Source organism: Hylobates moloch, unplaced genomic scaffold, assembly GCF_009828535.3.
Source record: "Hylobates moloch isolate HMO894 unplaced genomic scaffold, HMol_V3 SCAFFOLD_9, whole genome shotgun sequence".
NCBI lineage: Eukaryota > Metazoa > Chordata > Mammalia > Primates > Hylobatidae > Hylobates > Hylobates moloch.
In genome coordinates this window covers 11,596,910-11,617,025 of record NW_026652284.1, presented here as the reverse complement: position 1 = coordinate 11,617,025, position 20,116 = coordinate 11,596,910, and the positions used below count along the sequence as shown (strand labels likewise).

The window sequence follows — 20,116 nt, the reverse complement described above, 5'->3', positions numbered from 1 at the left end:
TCTGAGACCCTCTGCTGCACTGCCTCAGCCTCTTGTTCCAGAGTCCGCCCACAGGCTGCTCTGCAACTTCCCCTGATGTCTTCTTCCCATAGAATAATAAGAATATTATTAGCTGATATTTGAGTGCCACCCAATGCCATGCACTGTACCTACATCCCTCCAGACACTATCTATGTTGATTCTTCCAACAGCCCAGTGTTATCCTTGCTTTGTGGAAATTGAGGCACAGAGAGGTTGAGTTACTTGCCCAAGGTCACAGTTAGGACATACTATGGCTGGGCTAAATACCAAAGTGCCTTTCCTGGGTGTCTGGGGTTTCAGCTCTGGAGGCTCAAGGCAAGGTCCCCATTTCCAGACACCCACACTGGAGAGAGGCTGGAAATTCCTCTCCCAGGCTGTTGTCTGTTCCCACTGGCTGGCCAGGCGCTCACACCCTTGCCTTGGAATTCTAAGTGATTGTTTGCTGATCCCAGCAAAAAAGGAGATGGCACGGGCCACGTTCCCAACAGCTGCCCTGGCCCCTGGCCTGCCCAGGATGAAAACAAGGGTCCCAGGCAGAAAGAAGGCGGGTAGAGATGAGTTGAAGGGCTGATGGGGCTCGCCAGCACTGCAGCGGGAGGTGAAAGCAGGGGTGGAGTGAACAGCACAGGTGCCACTGCCCCCCAGGAAAGGCTGAGACCTCCTGCCTCCCTCCAGAGGGAGCTACAATTCCAGATGTGGTCTGAGAACAGATGCGAGTACCAGGGTCCTCTCTGTCCAATCACTGCAGCCCCCGGCTCCCATGGCTTCTCGGACACCTGAGCGCCACCTGCACCCTCAATTCCCCGAGGCCACAGCCTCTCACTCAGGACTGGAGGGATCCCGTGCAAGCCGTCCCCATGAGGCCACGGAGGCCCAGAGAAAGTGCGTCCTGTGCTCAGCATCACACAGCTGGTCCGTGGCAGGAGCAGGAGAAGCCCAGACCAGCTTCCCCAGGAACCCCCGCACCCTCCCTGGGCTGGGTCTCCCCGTTTTGGAGAGATGGAGGGCATTGCAAGTTCATGCTGAACCTCCGCCCAGGTGGTCTGACCCTGGTCGCTGCCCACGACCGCCCCCCAGTCCTGCTCCGAGCCTGGAAGGGGAGGAGAAGCAGCCAATTGTCACTCCTCACAACCCCACAAAAGGGGTTTTTCTGGCCTGTGCCCCATCTCCTCTGCTGGTGGCTACAGCCAGGCAGAACAAAAACCCCCAAAGGTCACGGCCACCTCCCTCCTCCCAAGCCACAAGTCGCAAAGTTCAAGCAGCCCCAGGTGGCGCAGAAGCAGGCTGAGTCCTGTTCCTTGGGCTGGGACCCCAGTAGGGCCGAGTACTGAGGAGCCACATTCAAAACACAGGATCCCAGGGCCGGGCACGGTGGCTCATGCCTGTAATCCCAGCACTGTGGGAAGCTGAAGTGGGCGAATCATGAGGTCAGGAGATCAAGACCATCCTGGCTAACACGGTGAGACCCCGTCTCTACTAAAAATACAAAAAATTAGCTGGGCAAGGTGGTGGACGCCTGTAGTCCCAGCTACTCAGGAGGCTGAGGCAGGAGAATGGCGTGAACCAAGCTTGCAGTGACCAAGATTGCGCCACTGCACTCCAGCCTGGGCGACAGAGTGAGACTCTGTCAAAAAAAAAAAACAAAAAAACAAAAAAACACAGGATCCCAGCCAGCCAGCCAGCCAGCCAGCCAGCACCCTCAGCTCCCAGCCCCTCCTGGCCCAGTCCCACTGGGCAGAAGCAGAGACCCAGCAGAGCCATGGGCCAGGTCCTCCAGGTTCCTGCTGGGTCCGTCTGTTTGTGTGTTCACAAGGCTCACACACCTGTGTCTACAGGCATGAGGGTGTGAAACGTGCACACGTGTGTCTATGTTGGGGGTATGTGTGCATATCTGTGAGTGACGTAGTGAGTGTGTGTGCTGGGGTGGCGAGGAGAGACACTCCTAGGTTTGTGTTCCAGGCCACTCTCATTAGCTGTGCCACACTGGGAAAGTTACTAACTTCTCTGGGTCCGCGATTCCTGGGCCATATAATGCGGGGCAAGAATCATACTGCCTGTGTGTGTGAGCATGGCTGGGCACAGTGCCTGGCATCCATTCAACACCCGATAAATGTTCGCGCCTGTTATCAGACATGGGTCCATGCACGAGTGTGTCCGTGGGGCTGATTGTGGGTAAGCTCACATATTGGTGTTTTCTTTTTTGTTTTTGTTTTTTTTTTTTTGAGACGGAGTCTCGCTCTGTCACCCAGGTTGGAGTGCAGTGGCGCAATCTCAGCTCACTGCAACCTCCGCCTCCTGGGTTCACACCATTCTCCTGCTTCAGCCTCCCGAGGAGCTACAGGCGCCCGCCACCATGCCCAGCTAACTTTTTGTATTTTTAGTAGAGATAGGGTTTCACCATATTAGCCAGGAGGGTCTCGATCTCCTGACCTCATGGTCCGCCCGCCTCGGCCTCCCAAAGTGCTGGGATTACAGGCGTGAGCCACCGCGCCCGGCCACATGTTGGTGTTTTCTAAACAAAGGGACGCCACTGTCTCCCATGCCCTGGACTTCTTTCTGTGGCAGGAGGAGCAGGTGGGTGCTGAGTCCACACTCTAAGCCCAGCAGCCCAGCTCGAGGACTCTCCCACTGGCCTCTTAGCAGGAATAGCTGCTGGTTGAGGAGTAGCGTGGGACACGGGCATAAACCTGATTCAAACCTGGGCTATGCCACTCACCTAATGATCTAACCCTGCAGGAAAAATGGAACCTCCCTGAGTCTCAGTTTCCTCCTCTGTAAAATGGGGGTGATGATGCTCCCTGCCCCACAGGGATGCGTGGGGACTCAGTCACAAATGGCCTGGCAGGGCTCAGCCAGGGCTGTGCTGGGACAAGCTCAGGCCTGTGCAGATTTCGTCCCAACTCCATATTCGGGAAGGTCTTGGGAGTTGGAAATTGGCTACAGTGGGAGTGTTTAGACCACAGAAATTAGCAAACACCACAAATCCAGGTTTGGGGTTTTTTTTCCGCGCTAGACACACCACTGGGGCACTCAACAAATACTTGAGGCACTCAACAAATACTTGAGTCACTCACATTCAGTGAACACTGAGAGCAACCGTGAAAGGAAAGGGGCCGGGCGTGGGCTCACGCCTATCATCCCAGCACTTTGGGAGACCGAGGCGGGCGGATCACTTGAGGTCAGGGGTTTGAGACCGGCCTGGCCAAAGCAAAACCCCGTCTCTACTAAAAATATAAAAATTAGCCAGGCATGGTGGCACACGCCCATAGTCCCATCTACTTGGGAGGCTGAGGTGGGATGACCACTCGAACCCGGGAGGCAGAGGCTGCAGTGAGCCAAGAGGGCGCCACTGCACTGCAGCCTGGGTGACATAGCTGTCTCAAAAAAAAAAAAAGAAAAAGAAAGAAAAAAAAAAAGGAAAAGGGAAGCAGAGGCTGCTGGGCCACACCCAGGACATCTTCAGTGCACAGAGGATTGGGAAACGCTTGGTGGGGAAAGGGAAGGCGACAGCTGGGCTGCTGCGGAAGAGCTTGGGGGAGACACCTGCTCTACGCACGCCACCAGGCGGCAACTGTCAGTGTCACTGAATTGAAGCTGGAGAAAGGGAGCAGTGAAACTCACTCGCCGGGGAATGAGGAAGTTTCCTCCCCACTGAAATATTGTAGGGCGGGGCAAAGAGCACTGAGATGGGAGTCCAGAGACACATTGTGGTATGACCTTGAGCAACTCAGGTTTCCTCCCTGCATCTCTTCTTGTCACCAAAATCAGGGGATGAAATCAATCTATCTGATTCCAAACACCTGGTGTAAGCTTCAGGCATTGGGCTGCCCAGGGCTGAGCTGTTCCCTCGAGCAGTGGTTCTCCACTAGGGGTGATTTTGCCTCCAGGGGACACTTGGCGATGTCTGGAGAATTTTTGATTGTCACCACTGGAATGGGAATGTGGCTGGCATGTAAGTAAATAAAGACCAAAGATGCTGCTGAATAGCACGGGACAGCCCTCGCAACTAAGTAAGATATTTTATTTATTTTATTTTATTTTTTCTTTTGAGATGGAGTCTTGCTCTATTGCCCAGGCTGGAGAGCAGTGGCATGATCTCAGCTCATTGCAACCTCCACCGCCCGGGTTCAAGCGACTCTCCTGCCTCAGCCTTCCAAGTAGCTGAGACTACAAGCACGCGCCACCATGCCTGGCTAATTTTTGTGTTTTTAGTAGAGATGGGGTTTTACCATGATAGCCAGACTGGTCTTGAACTCCTGACCTCAAGTGATCCATCTACCTCGGCCTTCGAAAGTGCTAGGATTACAGGTGTGAGCCACCGTGCCCAACCAAGATCTTTTTAAAAAATATTTATTTTATTTAATTTTGTTTAGGGATAAGGTCTCACTGTGTTTCCCAGGCTGGTCTTGAACTCCTAGACTCAAGCAATCCTCCCACCTTGGCCTCCCTTAAGTAAGATGTTGTCTCAAATATCCATGAGGTTGAGAAATTCTTTCTCTACCTGCCCCTGAAGTCGAGAAAACTCATCAGACTCTGTTTTCTCATCTGTCAAATTGGGTAAAAAACCTGCCCTGCCTACCAGGTGCAAGGCTGTGACAGACCCGTGTTCTGGCTCACCCCATACCCACTTCCAACCCCCCTCCCTTGTCCTCCTCCTCCATAGAGGCTGGAAAAGCAAAGCACCCTCTTTCTCAGCTTCCCTTGCAGCTAGGGGTGGTCATGTGACACAGTCTGGTCAGTGAGATGAAATAAGTCTACCCAGGGCTTCTGAGAAGGCGTCTGATTTACTGATAAGGGCACCATGGCTGACCTGGCCACCTGCCCCTTCTTCCCACCTCAGACTTAGAGGTGACATATGAAGTGATGATCACCATCTTATGACATGAGGCTACAAACAAGAGAACAAAAGTCAACACACTAAAGATGACAGAGCCTGGGGTCCTGCTGGCACCATGCAAGGGGACAGTGGAGGCCATTCCAGCAGACACCAACCCCTTGACTTCTTACAATGCAAGAAAAATAAAGCCCTTTTTTCTAAAGTCACCTGTAGGTTTGGGGTTACTTGCAGCCAAATGCCTTCCTGATGGAGAATGAATGAAATACTAGATATGACACTGTCAGTCTGTCTCTAACAAAAAGCCTTCACAGGCCCTACTTTATAAAACAGATCAAAGGTGAGTTGCTTTGGGAGGACCCAGGGCCCAGCCCCACAGCCTCTACCTCAAACCTGAGAGATGACCACTTCCCCCACGCCCAAAGGCCCTCTGTGGGACACTGGGCTACCCCGGAATTCAGTTTGAAAACCACTGCTGTCTGAGAAAGTGCTCTGTAAACACAATGGAGGCAAGGAGAAACATCATTGTCAGCTGACCGAATGGCACCACCCTGCAGGCTGGATGGAGCAGACATAGCACCCATCTCGTGGTAAGGAAGTAGCCATAGAGCAATTTCACATCTGCCCAAGGTTGCGCTGTGGGTCCACGACCACGTGCCTGCCACGAATGCCACGAAGGCGTCTGCTCTCTGCCGGAGTATTTCACACTCACAGCCTCTCTTAGTCCATAGAGGGCTGCCTGACTCCCTGGCCTTTCCTCCACCTCCCAGGGCTCTGCACACCTCCTGACACTGGACAGACCAACGACAGAATTCACTGCTTCCTCTGTGACAGCCCAGCCTGCAGGGAAGGAGACCGGGGGAAGAGGGGGAAAGGGCAGTGGAGACACTCACCACCTTGGCTTCTCTCTGCAGGCACGAGGGCTTCTCTATAAAGAGGAGAGGGGACAAGTAAGAGATTGACTTCCTCAGGCACATCTGTCCTAAGTAGGAGGGCAGTGTGGGGCCCAATAGAACCAGCAGAGAGGCCCAGCCCTGCGGGGAGCAATCACCTACCAGACAAGGTCCACAGAAGCCCCCACCAACTCTACCTGCCACCATCCCAACCATTCTCCAGTCCCCCATCTGTGCCATCCACACCTCCACTGAGGATGCACGTCCTTCCCTGCACAGACTCCACCCGTCGAGATCTTACCCAGCTCACAGACCACCTGCTGCAGGAAGTCCGAATCCCCCAGGCTTCCTGGATAGGAATCCTGAACTCCTACCCTTTGGAAAACCCTGAACACCTCTTGCCTTTTAGTAATTAAGTTAGCAGAGATGCCTTCACCCCAGGCCCTAAGCTCCCACAGAACAAGGACCCCCATATCCAGCTCTGTCTGACCCCTAAGGCTGTACCCAGTGCTGGACTCACAGGAGGCACCCCACAAAAGCTTCCGGAACAAGTGGATGAAGGAAGGAAGGATGGACTCTTACTTTTCACCTGGGTCATGATGACACAGTTCACCACTCCTATTATTAGTAGACCCAAGGCTGTCACACCCACAATCAGTCCTAGAAACAAAAGAGAAGCTCAGACAGCTACAGAAAACAAACTCAAATGTACCAGGGGCCAGCCAGGCAAGCCAGGGACCCAGGGTGCTTCAGGTCATTGCAAGTGAGGGGCGAGTCTAGGCCGGAGGTTCTCACATCCAATTACAAAGCAATCATGTCTGTGTGCCTCATTCAGCCTAAGGGCTACCAGTTTGAGACCTCTGGCTTGATGCAGTTCTAGCCGCAGAATGGAAGGCCCCGGAGATGACCTGGCCCAGCCCACTGTCTTCTTAGCCTAATGGGCTCATCAGAAACAGCAGCAAGGAGACCATCTGCATATTCAGGCGAATTGCTGACCCCATCTCTCCCCTATCCAGAGATTTTGTTTTGTTTTGTTTTGTTTTGTTTTGTTTTGTTTTGTTTTGTTTTGTTTTTGAGATAGGGCCTCACTCATCGCCCAGGCTGGAGTGCAGTGGCATGATCATAGCTCAATGCAGTCTCAAATTCCTGGGCTCATATGATCCTCCTACCTCAGCCTCTTGAGTAGCTGGGACAATAGGTACCATCCCACCCAAATAATTTTTTAATTTTTTTATAGAGATGGAGTCTCGTTATGTTACCCAGGCTGATCTCAAACTCTTAGCCTCAAGCAATCCTCCAGCCTCCTTGGCCTCCCAAAGCACTGGGATTACAGGCTTGAGCCACTGCATCTGGCCCACCCACTTAGGGATTTTGAATGATAGCACCAGGTGTGGGGAGAAAGCAGTCTCACTGCCACCTGTATCCCAAGACAGGGCACAGGGTCCAGCCCCCCATGGGTTCTCCGTAAAACTATGGGAGAGGAAGAAAGAGAGACAGAAAGACAGGCAGACAGAAGTAGTGAATGAACGAGCCTTCTTGTGACTTACCAACTGGAAGAGCGAAGTCACCAGTGCTCCCTTCAGCTGGGGGGCTGGGGCCCATCGGAAGCAGGAAGGAGGTGCTTGGAGCAGTGCTGGGACCTGGAGTTGGCTGCATGTGTTGGGATCGTGTGGACACTGGCTGGGGTAAGTGTACTGCCCCTGGGGCCATGCTCCGAGTGGGGGACGTGGACGTGCAGACTGCATCCATGCTTGCATTCCCAGGGATGGCCACCACATTACAGCTGGAGGAGGAGGAGGCTTGGTCAGGAGGCAGCAGAGGACAGAGTGGCTGGGCTCATTCACTAGTCCCAGCAGGCAGGATAGGAGAGTGACGATGTGTGCCCTCTCTGAGGACCGCCCCCTCCTGACCCTCCCCCACCTCCCACGCACCCACCCAGTCCTGCCTTCCAAGGCAAGGTCCTGCCCACCATGCTATTTATCCTGGGAGCCACCCTCAGATAAAGCAGTCTGGACAATGGTGGCTGGTGAGCTGCTCTGTGTCCTGGACCCACAGTCACCCAGGGACAGCCCCTCCCTGCTCCTCCAGAACCAAAGGACTCAGCTACTCACATCTGGTGGGGCCTGCAAATATCCGTGGATGAAGTCGTGTTGGAGAACGTCCCCGGGGTGCAGGGCTTGCACACCACGTCTGATGTTTCAGTTCCTTCAGGGAACAATCCAAACTTGTCAACCACTCAGACACTCTGCGGGACAGCTGGGCCTTGGCACTAGAGCCCTAGGAGAGGTCCGAGGGGCCCAAGGACCTCTGTCTGCACCTCCACCCCTTACACACACACACACACACACACACACACACACACACAGATGCCTGTACACACACGCACGCGATTGGGCTGTAGAGTTATGTGAGTTCATCTTCTTGCAGCATCACATAACTTTCCTAGCTTAGGGCTTGGTCTGATCCATCTCTGGGTCCCCTGGTTCCAGCACATAAGAGGTGCCTAATCAAGAGTGGCTGGCAGGAAGAATAAACGGTGGACAGGTGGACAGACGGATGGGCAGCAAGCACCCAGCCACCACTAACAGTGTTCCCTGCTGGACTAATTAATGGGTTGATGCCCGTGACACTGCAAGGATGTCTACAAAGGAGAGGCCCAAGGGCGTCCCCGAGGACCTGAGCCCCACCCCATACCTGATTTGGCCACGCCGAAGCCCGGGCGGCACTTGCGCAGCGGCGTGCACAGCCGGCACCCCTCCTGCTTGCTCAGCGCGCAGTACCAGCCGGGCCTGCAGGTGCAGACGCGGTTCTGTTCCCGAGTGCAGGCTTGAGTTTCCACCTGGTCTAGAGCAGCGAGAGGGCGGCAACACGGTCACGCCTGCCTCCGCCACACCCACGCTGCCCTCCCAGCCAGCCCAGCCCTCTCAGACAGCTCTGATCTCCAGGAGGCTGGTGGACCGCCTCAGCATGGGGCACACACAACACTGGCCAGAGTCCAGGAGCAGGACCGGTAGTCCTGCTACTCCCCGCAGTCCCGCTCCTCCCCACAGTCCTGCTCCTCCCCGAAGTCCCACTCTTCCCAGCAGTTTCGCTCCTCCCCCGCCGTCCCGCTCCTCCCCCGCAGTCCCGCTCCTCCCCCGCAGTCCCGCTCCTCCCTGCAGTCCCGCTCCTCCCCGCAGTCCCGCTCCTCCCCACAGTCCCGCTCCTCCCCGAAGCGCCGTTCCTCCCCACAGTCCCGCTCCTCCCTGCAGTCCCGCTCCTCCCCACAGTCCCGCTCCTCCCTGTAGTCCCGCTCCTCACCGCAGTCCCGCTCCTCCCCACAGTCCCGCTCCTCCCCGAAGCGCCGTTCCTCCCCGCAGTTTCGCTCCTCCCAGAAGTCCCACTCCTCCCCGCAGTCCCGCTCTTCCCAGCAGTTTCGCTCCTCCCCGCAGTCCTGCTCCTCGCAGCACGAGCATGCGCACCACTCTCCCACGCACCACCTCCTCAACCCTCACGTGGGCACAGTTCTCCCACCGCCTGCCCCGTGGGGCTGTGAAGGGGCTTTGGTGAGACAGAGGAGGAAAATGCCAGTGGTAGGGGTAAACAGCTGCACCTGTGCCACTTCCAACAACCAGCCTGGGGTAACTCCAGACAGCTGGAAGCCGAAGAGACTGGAGTTGCCCGGGGATGTTGGAGGCAGGGGTGTGAGGGCCCCGCTTTTCTCTGAACCTACTCACCAGAGCTACAGCGGGAGCCACAGCTCAAGCACTCGGGAACCCAGTTCCAGAGCTGGGTGTATGTGCTGTCCTCACAGGAGTCACACACGGTGTCCGAGGTCTTGGTACAGAAGACTTTTGCATGTTGGCCTGAGGAAACAAGGGCCAAAGGTCTCAGCTGGGCGGGGCTTCTGCCAGGACCCTGGGCTCATCCACTGTCCCCACAAAGTCCAGAGTTCTAAAGCCCAGTCGGGAAGGCTATTCTGTGGAGTTCCAGTTCCTCAGAATCATCTCTCATCTAGTATTGTACCAGCTATTACATCATTTCTGAACCCCTTCTGCTCAAAAATAGATTCCTCTCTGCTCTTTCCAGATGCTTGAACCTCCAGCACTGGAGACCTATTGTCAGTCAATCACACTTTAGTAAGAACTAGCTTGCCAGTTTCTTCCTTCTTGATAGATGGCTAACATTCTCCAGCTAGGGGCATGAATGACAGGGGCAACAGATAGTAAGAATGTAGTCCCTGGTATCCTATCAAGGACAAGAGCATGGGCCTGGAAAGCAGGCATGCCAGGGGCAGAGAACACCAACGGAAACCTTAAAAAAAAGTTGACCCAGTAACTGCTTTTTTTTTTTTTTTTTTTGAGACAGAATCTCGCTCTGTGGTCCAGGCTAGAGTGCAGTGGCACAATCTCGGTTCACTGCAACATCTGCCTCTCAGGTTCAAGCAATTCTCCTGCCTCAGCCTCCCAAGTAGCTGGGATTACAGGCACCTGCCATTATGCCCAGCTATTTTTTGTATTTTTAGTAGAGACGGGGTTTCAGCATGTTGGCCAGGCTGGTCTCAAACTCCTGGCCTCGGGTGATCTGCCCACCTCGGCCTCTCTAGTAACTTCTTAAAGAGACCTTTCCAGTTAATAAAAGAAAGAAGAGAGTCACTTTCCCTAGGGTGTCTTAAAATGGCTAGGGATGGTGACAGGTACTCATATGCCCACCTACGTCTCAAGGTAACGGCTGAAAGCCCTCCATTGGCTCCCAGACAGAATAAAATCTAAACTCCTTCCCATGATCCCTGCTCACTCCTTCCTCCTCCTCCCCCACCATACTTGCTTTCACTCATCCTAGGCCACACATGCTGGCCCTGCTGTTCCTCCAGCTCACCAAACAGGCTCCGACTTCAAGGCCTTCGCACATGCTGTTGCTTCCTCCTGGCACACTGTTCCCTGTATACGTGCATGACCTGCTCCCTCACCTCCTGCAGGGCTCTGCCCAAATGTCACCTCCTCAGAGAGACCTTCCCAGACCACCCTGTGTAAAACAGGATGTCCCGCTCTGTCTCCCCCGCTTTACCTGACCTTGTCATTCTACAGCACTTACAGACAGACAGGACCACACATGTCCTAATTTATCTGTCTGCGTCCACCATTAAAATGCAGACTCCAGGAGGGCAAGGGTTTTGTCTGCCCTGCTCTCTGTGTATTCCCAGCACTTAGAACACACAGCAGATACCTTATAAACATGACATGAATGAATACAGACACAAATGAATAGATGGAGGGCACTGGGAGTCAGGCTACCTGGCTCCACCAACTGTGGCTGGGCCTCAGGTCTACCATCTGTGAAATGGGTAAGCATTCACAGAGTCAGTCAAATAGGCACCGAGCGCGTACATGGCATTGAGCCACATGCTGGGGATTCGGCAGAAAACAAGCCACAATCTCTGCCCTGGAGGAGCACACAGTGGAGGCAACAGGAAGCGGGACCGGGCTGTAATCACACAGCGAGGAAAGAGCTGCCATAGGAACATCAGGGGCCAGTGAGAGCTCAAAGGAGGCAGCACTTGTCTTTCAAGCCGAGTGCTGCCTCCTCCGGGCAGCCCTCCCCGACTCCCCCAGGAGCTAATTTAGGCTCTTCCTCCCCCTCCTCCTCCAGCTGGGCAGTATGGGGCAGGCAGGCTTCCTGGAAGAGGGGACGTCTTCAGCTGAGGTCTAAAGGGCAAGTCAGAGTTAACCAGGGAAAGGGAGTTGGGAAGTGTGCCAGGAAGAGGGAACAGCATGTTCACAGGCCCAGAAGCAACAGGGAGCATGGGCCAGTGCATAGAACTAGGAGTTCAGTAAGAATCAAGGGCCATGTCCTTGCGCCCCAGCCCCTGTACACACATGCTCCTCCAAGGCATGGGCCCCGAGTCCCCCGTGGCTGCCCTCACCTGGTGGGCACTTGCTGCAGCACATCTGAGCTGTCTGGTCATAGTATTCTCTGAATCGGCATGTGCTCCCAGGCTCTGGGGCGTAGGGTGTAAATGCCACCTGGAAGGAAGAAGGGAAGACTGCCTTCAACAGGGCTGCCCCTGGGTTCTGCCATGCCTGATGCCCAGGTCCCTGCCCTGCAAATGTTTGGCCCTCCCCCTGCCAGGCTGCACTGATGATGGATGGGACCGTTTCTCCCCGAGGAGCAGGATACAGGAAGGAGAGCTCGTACCTTCTTTTACCTCCCCTGCCTCCCCACCTCAGTGTATCCTACTCATGTCTGCAGGCAGAAGCACTGAGTCTGCTGGCCTTCTCCAGTGCTGGGTGGCCCCTAACACTATATGGGACAGACATCCAGGAGACAGTGGCCTTGGTCACAGAGAATGGGGGTTCTCAGCACAAAGCTGCCCCCCGCCAAGGATACCTCTCCTTCCCTCCTGCACCTGAAACGTCCCTTTGTCTTTCAAGATGAGTGCTGCCTCCTCTGGGAAGCCCTCCCTGACTTCCGGAGGCTAATTCAAGCTCCTCCTCCTACTACTCTGGACTGTCTCTAAACATGGGTTATGACCCCTCTAATAGTCATCTCGTTGTTCTGGAATGGTTACTTGTTTGTCCTTCCACACCCTGTGGGTATGTATGTGCACACATGTGTACACATACACACTCATGTGATGCAGACAGCAGAGGTGGCAGCCTTGTCATCTCTAGACCCTCAATCTCTCACATGGGACCCACCGCAGAGCCGGTACTCAGCAGCTGAATGTTGGTTATGACCACGACAATTGTTGACATTTTTGAAGCACCGCCTAGGTACCAGGCACTGTTCTAAGCGTTTCCACTGCTCGAGTTGGTGGGTGCTATTGCACCCCACTCAGACCGCTGCTGCCAGCAGGGCACCTCTCCCCCAGCTGCTGCGGGTGTTGGCTGATAATGAATGCTCCACAGCCTCAAGGTGGGACCCACCCTGGTACAATTCATGGTCCAGAGCCACCCCCCTGGTGTCGGGCTGAAGCTGATGAACACGTCCCTGCTAGGCCCCCTCCCCTGCCCTGTCCTGCCTGCTTCTCCTGGGAGCCCTCCCTAGTAAATCACTTTCACAAAGATCCCTGCCTCAGGCTTTGCTTCTAGAAGACCCTACCTGAGACAAGTGTGTGGTCTCAGCAAGACTTCCCAACCACCCAATGAAGACGGAGACGGTTTCCCTACTGCTGCCATTTTATAGAACAGGAAACCGAGGCCTGAGAGGGCAAGTCACCTGCCCAAGGTCCCAGACCTGGTAAGTGACAGAGAAGGGTTTGGACCTTGGTCCTGTCTGACTTCACAGCTCACAGTCTCAAAGACTGTGCTGGATGCCTCCGGGAAGAGATGAACAATGTGATGAATGAAAAGAGAGAGAGGGCGGGGCGCGGTGGCTCACACCCGTAATCCCAGCACTTTGGGAGGCCGAAGCAGGTGGATCACTTGAGGTCAGGAGTTCGAGACCAGCCTGGCCAACATGGCAAAACCCTGTCTCTACTAAAAATACAAAATTATCCCAGCGTGGTGGCGTGTGCCTGTAATCCCAGCTACTGGAGGCTGAGGCAGGAGAATCCCTTGAACCTGAGAGGAGGAGGTTGCAGTGAGCTGAGATTGTGCCACTGCACTCCAGCCTAGTTGACAGAGCGAAACTCCATCTCAAAAAAAAAAAAAAAAGAGAGGAGAAAAGAGAAAAGCAAAGCCACCCAGAGAAGCTGTCGCCCTGGACAGAGGGGGCAGACGCAGAGCCCTCCTCCCTCGGGTCTCTGAGTGACCCTCCAGGAGTGCAGAACTGCAGCACTGTCACCACTGTGCCTTCCCAGGACCCCTGGGAGCAAGCCCCTGAGTGCTGCCCTCTCTCCTGAAAGACTGAGGTTGGCAGTCCGGGCTTTCAGGGACAAACATTAATTATCCACCTCTACCAGGCTGAGAGCAAGCTCAGAATGGAGACACTCACATGTAGGAAACATGGGTGTGAACACATCTGTACAAACAAAGAGGGTGTACACACATACCCCAAGTCCTTCAGGGGCCCCCACAGATGCATCACCTGGAAATGACCAAAGGGCAGTTCTAGGAGGCCAGAGCTAGGGCTGGCGCACTCCCCACTGTACTGCCAGCTGCAGTCATGTGGCCAGTACAAGATCGAGATCCATAATCTTTAGTGAATGAGTGATGGGGCCTCTCCATAGATAAGGATACAGGGAGTCAGAAAGAACTGGTTTCAAATCCTCACTCCACCACTTAGCGGCTGTGTGGCCTTAGGCAAGTGCCTTAACCTCTCTGGACTCCAGTACCTAACATAGAGGAGCAGGGCAGATACTGAAAATATTTAACAAACCAGCACAGCGTGGCCATGGACCTATCCTGGACTTCAGCTGTCAGCAAGCCAGTCAGAGCAGACACCAGTCACGACATCCAGCACCACTGGGCCAGTGCAGACCTGGCCAAATTTCCACCAGCCAAGGTGGCAGGGGGGGTTCAGTGTGCCTCCTCCTCCCCTTCCTCACAGCACTGCCTGGGAGCCAGGACTGCCCACAGTCTGGGGCTGCTGAGCCTTTGGCTGCACCTATAGCAAGTGACAAGCAGGGCTGGAAACCCAGCTGTTTCCAACCTCAGCCTGGCAGACAGCACCACCCTGCCCTGGCTGCACCCCTCGGTGCCAACAGCTGGAACCCCTCAGCGGGAACAGCCCAGAGGAGCTGGGGCTTCCTACCATGGAGCAATCTGCCACTCTTCTGACCCCCAGGCCTTTGCGCCCCAGCTGACTTCTATGCCTGGAATGGCCTGGTGCTTCCTGTAACAAATTCCATGTGTCCCTTAAGAGCCCTGCTCAGGCAGTAGCCTCCCTCCTGAAGGCTCCCTGCCTGCACCGCACCCTGAATGAGCCACTCAGGCCCAGAGTCCCCACCTTCCTCCCTCATGGCTCTCCTCATGGCCTCCCTGGGCCCCTCGCTAGATGGGAAGCCCCCCTGAGGCTGCAGGCTGGGGGTTACACTTTGCTGTTGCCCCACAGCCTAGCAGGGTGTAGGTGCTCAGCAGCTGCTAGTCTCAACCATGGGCTGGGTTACAATGTCCTTTCCTGTAGGGATCTAACTCCAGCACCAGGGCCACAAAGCTCAAACACAGATGCACTTTCCACCCTGCCTGCCCCGGAGGCCCACACCAAGCCCATCAGCTCTGGTGAATTCTGGGCACGGGCAGTGGAAACCATGCTGCATAACAGGGTCTGAAGAAGTTACCCCCATCTGGAGCCTCAGTTTGCCTGGGCATGGTGCTGCCACACACACACGGTGCTGCCACACACACTCGGTCCCAGTACTCCTCTCCTCCCTGGTTTGCTGCTGGAGCAGACTCCCAGGCACCCTAGACAAAAGGAGAAGCCTTCTCAGGGGTTCCCACAGTATGGGGGGAGCTCACTGCCTGTGTCCAAAGCACCCAGGGGTGCCTGCCATGAAGCCAACCCCCACTCCCCAAACAAGTGCAGAATCTCAGGGGTGGGCCCAGGAAGCTGTATCATTAAAAAAAAGAAAAAGAAAAAGGAAATCTCCCCGGTGATTCTCACGCTCCTTTGCAGAACACACTCTGATTATCTGGCCTCCTGGATTGAGCAAGGTGACCTGGGGGAGGGGTGGTGGAGGGGACTCATGGCCCAGACCAGGCATCCAAAGGCTGTGGGAGCCCCTAATCCAGAGAAATGGCAGCTTCTGCAGCTCCCTCTGCACAAGCCATTCCATCGAATACTAACTGTGGGAGAGGGTCTGCCTGGCCCCCAGCAAACCCCCAAACTGCCTTCCCTGAAGGCTGCTGCTGGGCGCTTCCCCAAGGGCAGGGGCTGTGCCTACCCGCCCTCTGACTGAACCACTTCCCAGACTCAGCTGCCTCTTCCCTCAGATCGCATGCCCCAGGCAGGGAGGGGCTGCACCTCTTCCCTGGCAGCCCCCCACCCCCCACAGTGGCCAGCACAGGTCTCATGGGAATCCTGCATCCCACGGGCTTCATCCCCACGAGTGCCCTTGGGGTAACCAGGGAGCCCCTCACTCTTCCAGGGCCTGAGAACCACAGGGCCAGGGCGGCTCCAGGCAGCAGCAAGAAATCCCACACTGGCTGGGGAAGGGTTTCCTGTTGGGGCTCAAAGGGCCCGATGGGAAAGAGCCCTGCCGTGGCCAAGTTTGGGCTCTCAAGAGCCGCCATGTACAAGGGCTCCTGGCCACTAACGGCAGGCAGCTGGACTCCCATGGCCCCCAGGCCGGCTGAGTGGTGGCCTCCCACCTCCTCCCCTCCAGGTTCCTCTCTTGTCTGAGGCTTTGCTGTGAGTGACCATCCCTGGACTTCCTCCCTGGCTCTGTGAGGCTCCAGCCCCCGGTAGCTGGCAGAGGGGGTCGGCTCCCTTGAGCAATCTCAGGCCTGTTTATCCTCTTGGACAGAAAAAAAAAAAAAAAAAACCCACAGCTTTGTCATGGCTAAACAATGAGGAACAGAAAGCCCCTTGGCAAAGCAGAACAAAAGGTCACTCCCTCCACAGCAGCGGTCCCCAGGAGGAGGGGGCTGGGCCCAAACCACAGCCCCGGGAGCCGGCCTCTGGTCAGCACAGGGGCCCCCCAGGAGGTCCCCAAAACATGGCAAGCATTCTCTAGGAAATGCAGGGCTACGGAAGCTTCCAGTTCCTGTGCTTTGGATTGGGGAGGCTCCAATTCACACCCCACTCACCCCACAGGGGATCTCTGACATGTTAAAATGAGGAAATAAGTTGGATAGTATTTGATTCAGTCAGCGTGTTCAGCAAACTACAATCTTCCAAAATATGGGGGCCTCAAGTGAAAACCTGAAAATCACTGACAAGGGTTAACTGACCATTTGTTTAACAGGCAGGGAATCTGAGACCCAGTGGTGAAGGAATCGGAGAGGATGGATAGATAGGTAGGTAGGTAGGTAGATAGATGATAGATAGATAGATAGATAGATAGATAGATAGATAGATAGATAGATAGATAAAATAGATAGATAAAATAGCTAGATAGATAAAATAGACAGATAGATAGAATAGAATAGAAAGCTAGCTAGATAGATGATAGATTAGATAAATAGATAGATGATAGAGATAATAGAAAGTAGATACAAGATAAATAGATGGATGATAGAAACTATCAATAGATAGCTATATATAAAGAGAGAGACAGAGAGAGAGAGAGAATAGATAAAAGGAAAAAAGAAAACTGCACCTAAATCTATATTCCGATTGATGAGGCAGGTCTGATTGTGCCCATTTCACAGATGAGATAACAGAGATGGAAAAAGGCAAAGCCACCTGCCCTGGTCTCCCAGCGACTTTGGGCCATGCCAGGGCCAGGATGGCAGCAAGCGGATAGAGGACTATGGATAAGAAGCTCGTCAGGGACCACCCACAGGCTCTGAGCCACCTCCCATCTGGGTCCACAGCTCCCATTTCCCCTCCTCCAGATTGGGCTCCCTCCTCTAAAACAGGTAGCACCTGCAGTTAGCAGTAGCTCATCGGTACCGAGCACCTGCTACCTCCCGGGGGCAACTGTGCGTGTTAGACCCACTGTCTGGTCTTCTCACTGACATTCACAGGTGTTCAGGGAGACAAAGCAGCATGTCTGAGGCTATCCCAGAAGAGCTGCAATCCTTGCCACCCCCAGTCCTGCCTCCCTTCTCTTGGGGCCCAGAGAGCTTCCCTTCCCCCTCAACACAGACCCAGGACTCCAAGGGCCCCGAAGCTGAACAGCCCAACCTCAGCAGCTCCTCCCACCATGCAGCCTCCATCCCAGATGAGAGCTGTCTCTGTCACCCAGGGGTTAGACCCCCACCCTGTTGCTCCTCCAGGTCCTGGCTTTGGCCCTCTGGGGAGGAAGGAAAACAATGGGATATTTGTTAAGTGCCTACTATGTGCCAGGCCAGATGGCAGGCACTGTATAAAATCCCAGTTCCACCCTAAAAAGCAGGTGTGCATGGCCCCATTTCACAGCTCAGGGAGATCAAGTCACTTGTCCATGGTCCATGGAGAAAGTCAGGGGCAAAGGGGAAAGCAGTGATTCATTCATTCATTCATTCATTCATTCAACAGATGTGCTGAGCACCCAGTGTTGTAGGTGCTGGGTAAACAGTAGCATTGAACAAATCAAATCCCTGCCCCCGGGAAGCTACGGTCTTAGTTAGGGAGACACATGCACATTCAATAGAGAATTCAAGGTGGTGATAAGAGCTAAGGAAAAGGGTGACACGAGGTGCCGGGCCGGGGCGACGGGGAGTTGCCCTTGGCACACTCAATGCATGGCCGGGAGGTCAGGGCAGTGGGCCCAGAGTGGGTGGATGAGGGTGAGGATGAAAGCAGCAGTACAGCATCTACTAGAAGCCTGCTTCATGCCAGTCATCGCGAAGAGATGTCCCGGCATCAGAGCCTCTCTGAATCCTCCCCTGGTCCCCCTGAGGCCAGTCCTATTGTTATTCCCAAGTTACAGATGAAGAAACTGAGCCTCAAAGAGGCCTCCTCACCTCCAGTCCTGCGTTTCCTCCCTGGCCAGGAAGACTGGGTCTCAACCCTCAGGCCCGCCCCTGCCCCAAAGATCCTCTGTGTCCTCACTCAGGTGTCCCCTCTGCTGTGGGCAGTAACCAGGTTATCTGTGCCTCAGTTTCTCTGCCTGTAAAATGACAGTGTGGGCCTGTGTCAGCTCTTGGGGAATTGAGCAACCCTGGGCCAACTGACTTGCTGCTTGTCCTGTTCCCAGGCCAAGGCCCTGCAAGTACCCGAGGCGGGGGCCCTCAATCCCTTCTCTTATTTATAAATAGACAGCAAGAGAGGAAGGAAAGAAGGGAGGCCTGGGGGAGAAGGAAAAAGCTGAAAGCACCACATCTGTGGTGCCCTCTGCTCTTCCGGCCGCCATTAGCACAGCCTTCTTTGGGGATCTTCATGGCTTTATTATTATTTTTTAATTTATAGAAAGAGACCGGGTCTTGCTATGTTGTCCAGACTGGTCTTGAACTCCTGGCCTTAAGCGATCCTCCTCCCTCAGCCTCCCAAAGTGCTGGGATTACAGGCGTGAGCCACTGTGCCCGGCCTTCATGGCTTTTCAATGTTCCGGAGATCCCTTTTAGATGCCAGTACCCTTGGCAAGAGGTCATGCTCCCAGCCTTCCCCAGGGAGTCCCCCCTGGGCAGGGATGCACCCGCTGAGAATGGAAGACGATGCGGTGGGGAGGTGGCCACAGGGAGAAGCTTCAGGCTTTAGGGGTCAAGACCAAGCCTTTACACAAAGCTGGAAGAACAGAGACTGTTCAGATCCAGGAAACGTACCTACTGTGTGCAGGCACAGTACTGGGCCCGTTCATATACCTTCTCTTCGTTTTATCCTAGCACTAATGCAATGAGGTCAGGATGACCCCATTTTACAGACGCAGAAATTGAGGCTTGGGAGATTTCGTGCAAATTGTCCAAGGTCATGCAGGCAGTGAGCGGCATCCCAGGAGCTGATGGCAGCCACATCAGCCTCTGTGCCCTCTGACAGTTTTGTACCCTGTGATCTTGTCCCGCTCCCTCATTTTACAGACAATGAGCCCACAGAGGGGAGTGACTCTTCTGTGAACGCACTGTGGGCAGGGGCGGGTGGTTCAGTGACTCTCCCAGGCAAAAGCGTCTCCAGGGTCTTAGGACAGGTGCCAAAGCTGTGGGGAGGGGCAGAGGTATCTGTCCAAGGACCCAGGGACCCCCACACAGCGGAAACCCTCTTCAAGCAATGCGGAAACCACATCATTTGCATGGCGGGTCGCGGGGCCCCTAGGGCGTGGTGGGAGGCAGCAGAGGCATTTGGGTCTCGACCTTGGGGGTTCACAGGAGCCCCATGGACTGCAGGGTGCAGCTACATCAGGCCAGGTCATCACAGCGACGCCAGGGCCAGTGACAGCGGAGGCCCGTCTGCCGTCACGGAGAGGAATAGCATCCGTGTTAGGAAGGACCGACCACATCACAGGAAGGCAGCCCAGGGGTGACACATCCCACTCCTGACTCGCTGCCTGTGATGTTGCTTTAGAAATGAGCTGGGGGCAGACAGGAAGACTGGGCTGGTATCCGGTTCTTGGAGCCAGGCTTTGTGCTAAATGCCAGGGTACAAAGACGCTGGGCATGGTCCTTGCCTGCAAGGAACCCTGAGTCTAGTGAGAGACGCCCCAGCCTCTCCCACTGTCACGCTCCAAGGGGCCTGCTGATGTCGCCTGCTCCATCTCCCACAACCCCTCCTCCTCACTGCCCTCAGCATCTCCTGCCAGCTGCAGGCTCCTTGGTCTTGGTTCCCAGCCTTCTGTCCCTTTCAGATGGACCTAAGCCCCCTTCCTACAATCAAGCCTGACTCTCCTTAAAAGCTTCCAGCGGCTGCCACCACCTGCACAACCTCCTTAGCC

The 20,116-nt window shown here is 54.9% G+C and overlaps 1 protein-coding gene across 2 annotated transcripts in view; it reads right to left on the bottom strand.

Annotated features, from left to right (window-relative positions):
- The window catches only part of TNFRSF1B (TNF receptor superfamily member 1B), a 40,893-nt gene that overhangs the window by 8,883 nt on the left and 11,894 nt on the right, over nucleotides 1–20,116 (bottom strand). For both annotated transcript variants that reach the window (XM_058444379.1, XM_032758967.2), the window contains exons 2-8: nucleotides 11,651–11,750; nucleotides 9,465–9,593; nucleotides 8,443–8,592; nucleotides 7,860–7,953; nucleotides 7,296–7,531; nucleotides 6,331–6,408; nucleotides 5,749–5,783 (exon numbers count right to left, since the gene is read on the bottom strand). In XM_058444379.1, coding sequence (XP_058300362.1) covers nucleotides 5,749–5,783; nucleotides 6,331–6,408; nucleotides 7,296–7,531; nucleotides 7,860–7,953; nucleotides 8,443–8,592; nucleotides 9,465–9,593; nucleotides 11,651–11,750 — 822 coding nt within the window. The remainder of the gene's footprint in view (nucleotides 1–5,748; nucleotides 5,784–6,330; nucleotides 6,409–7,295; nucleotides 7,532–7,859; nucleotides 7,954–8,442; nucleotides 8,593–9,464; nucleotides 9,594–11,650; nucleotides 11,751–20,116) is intronic.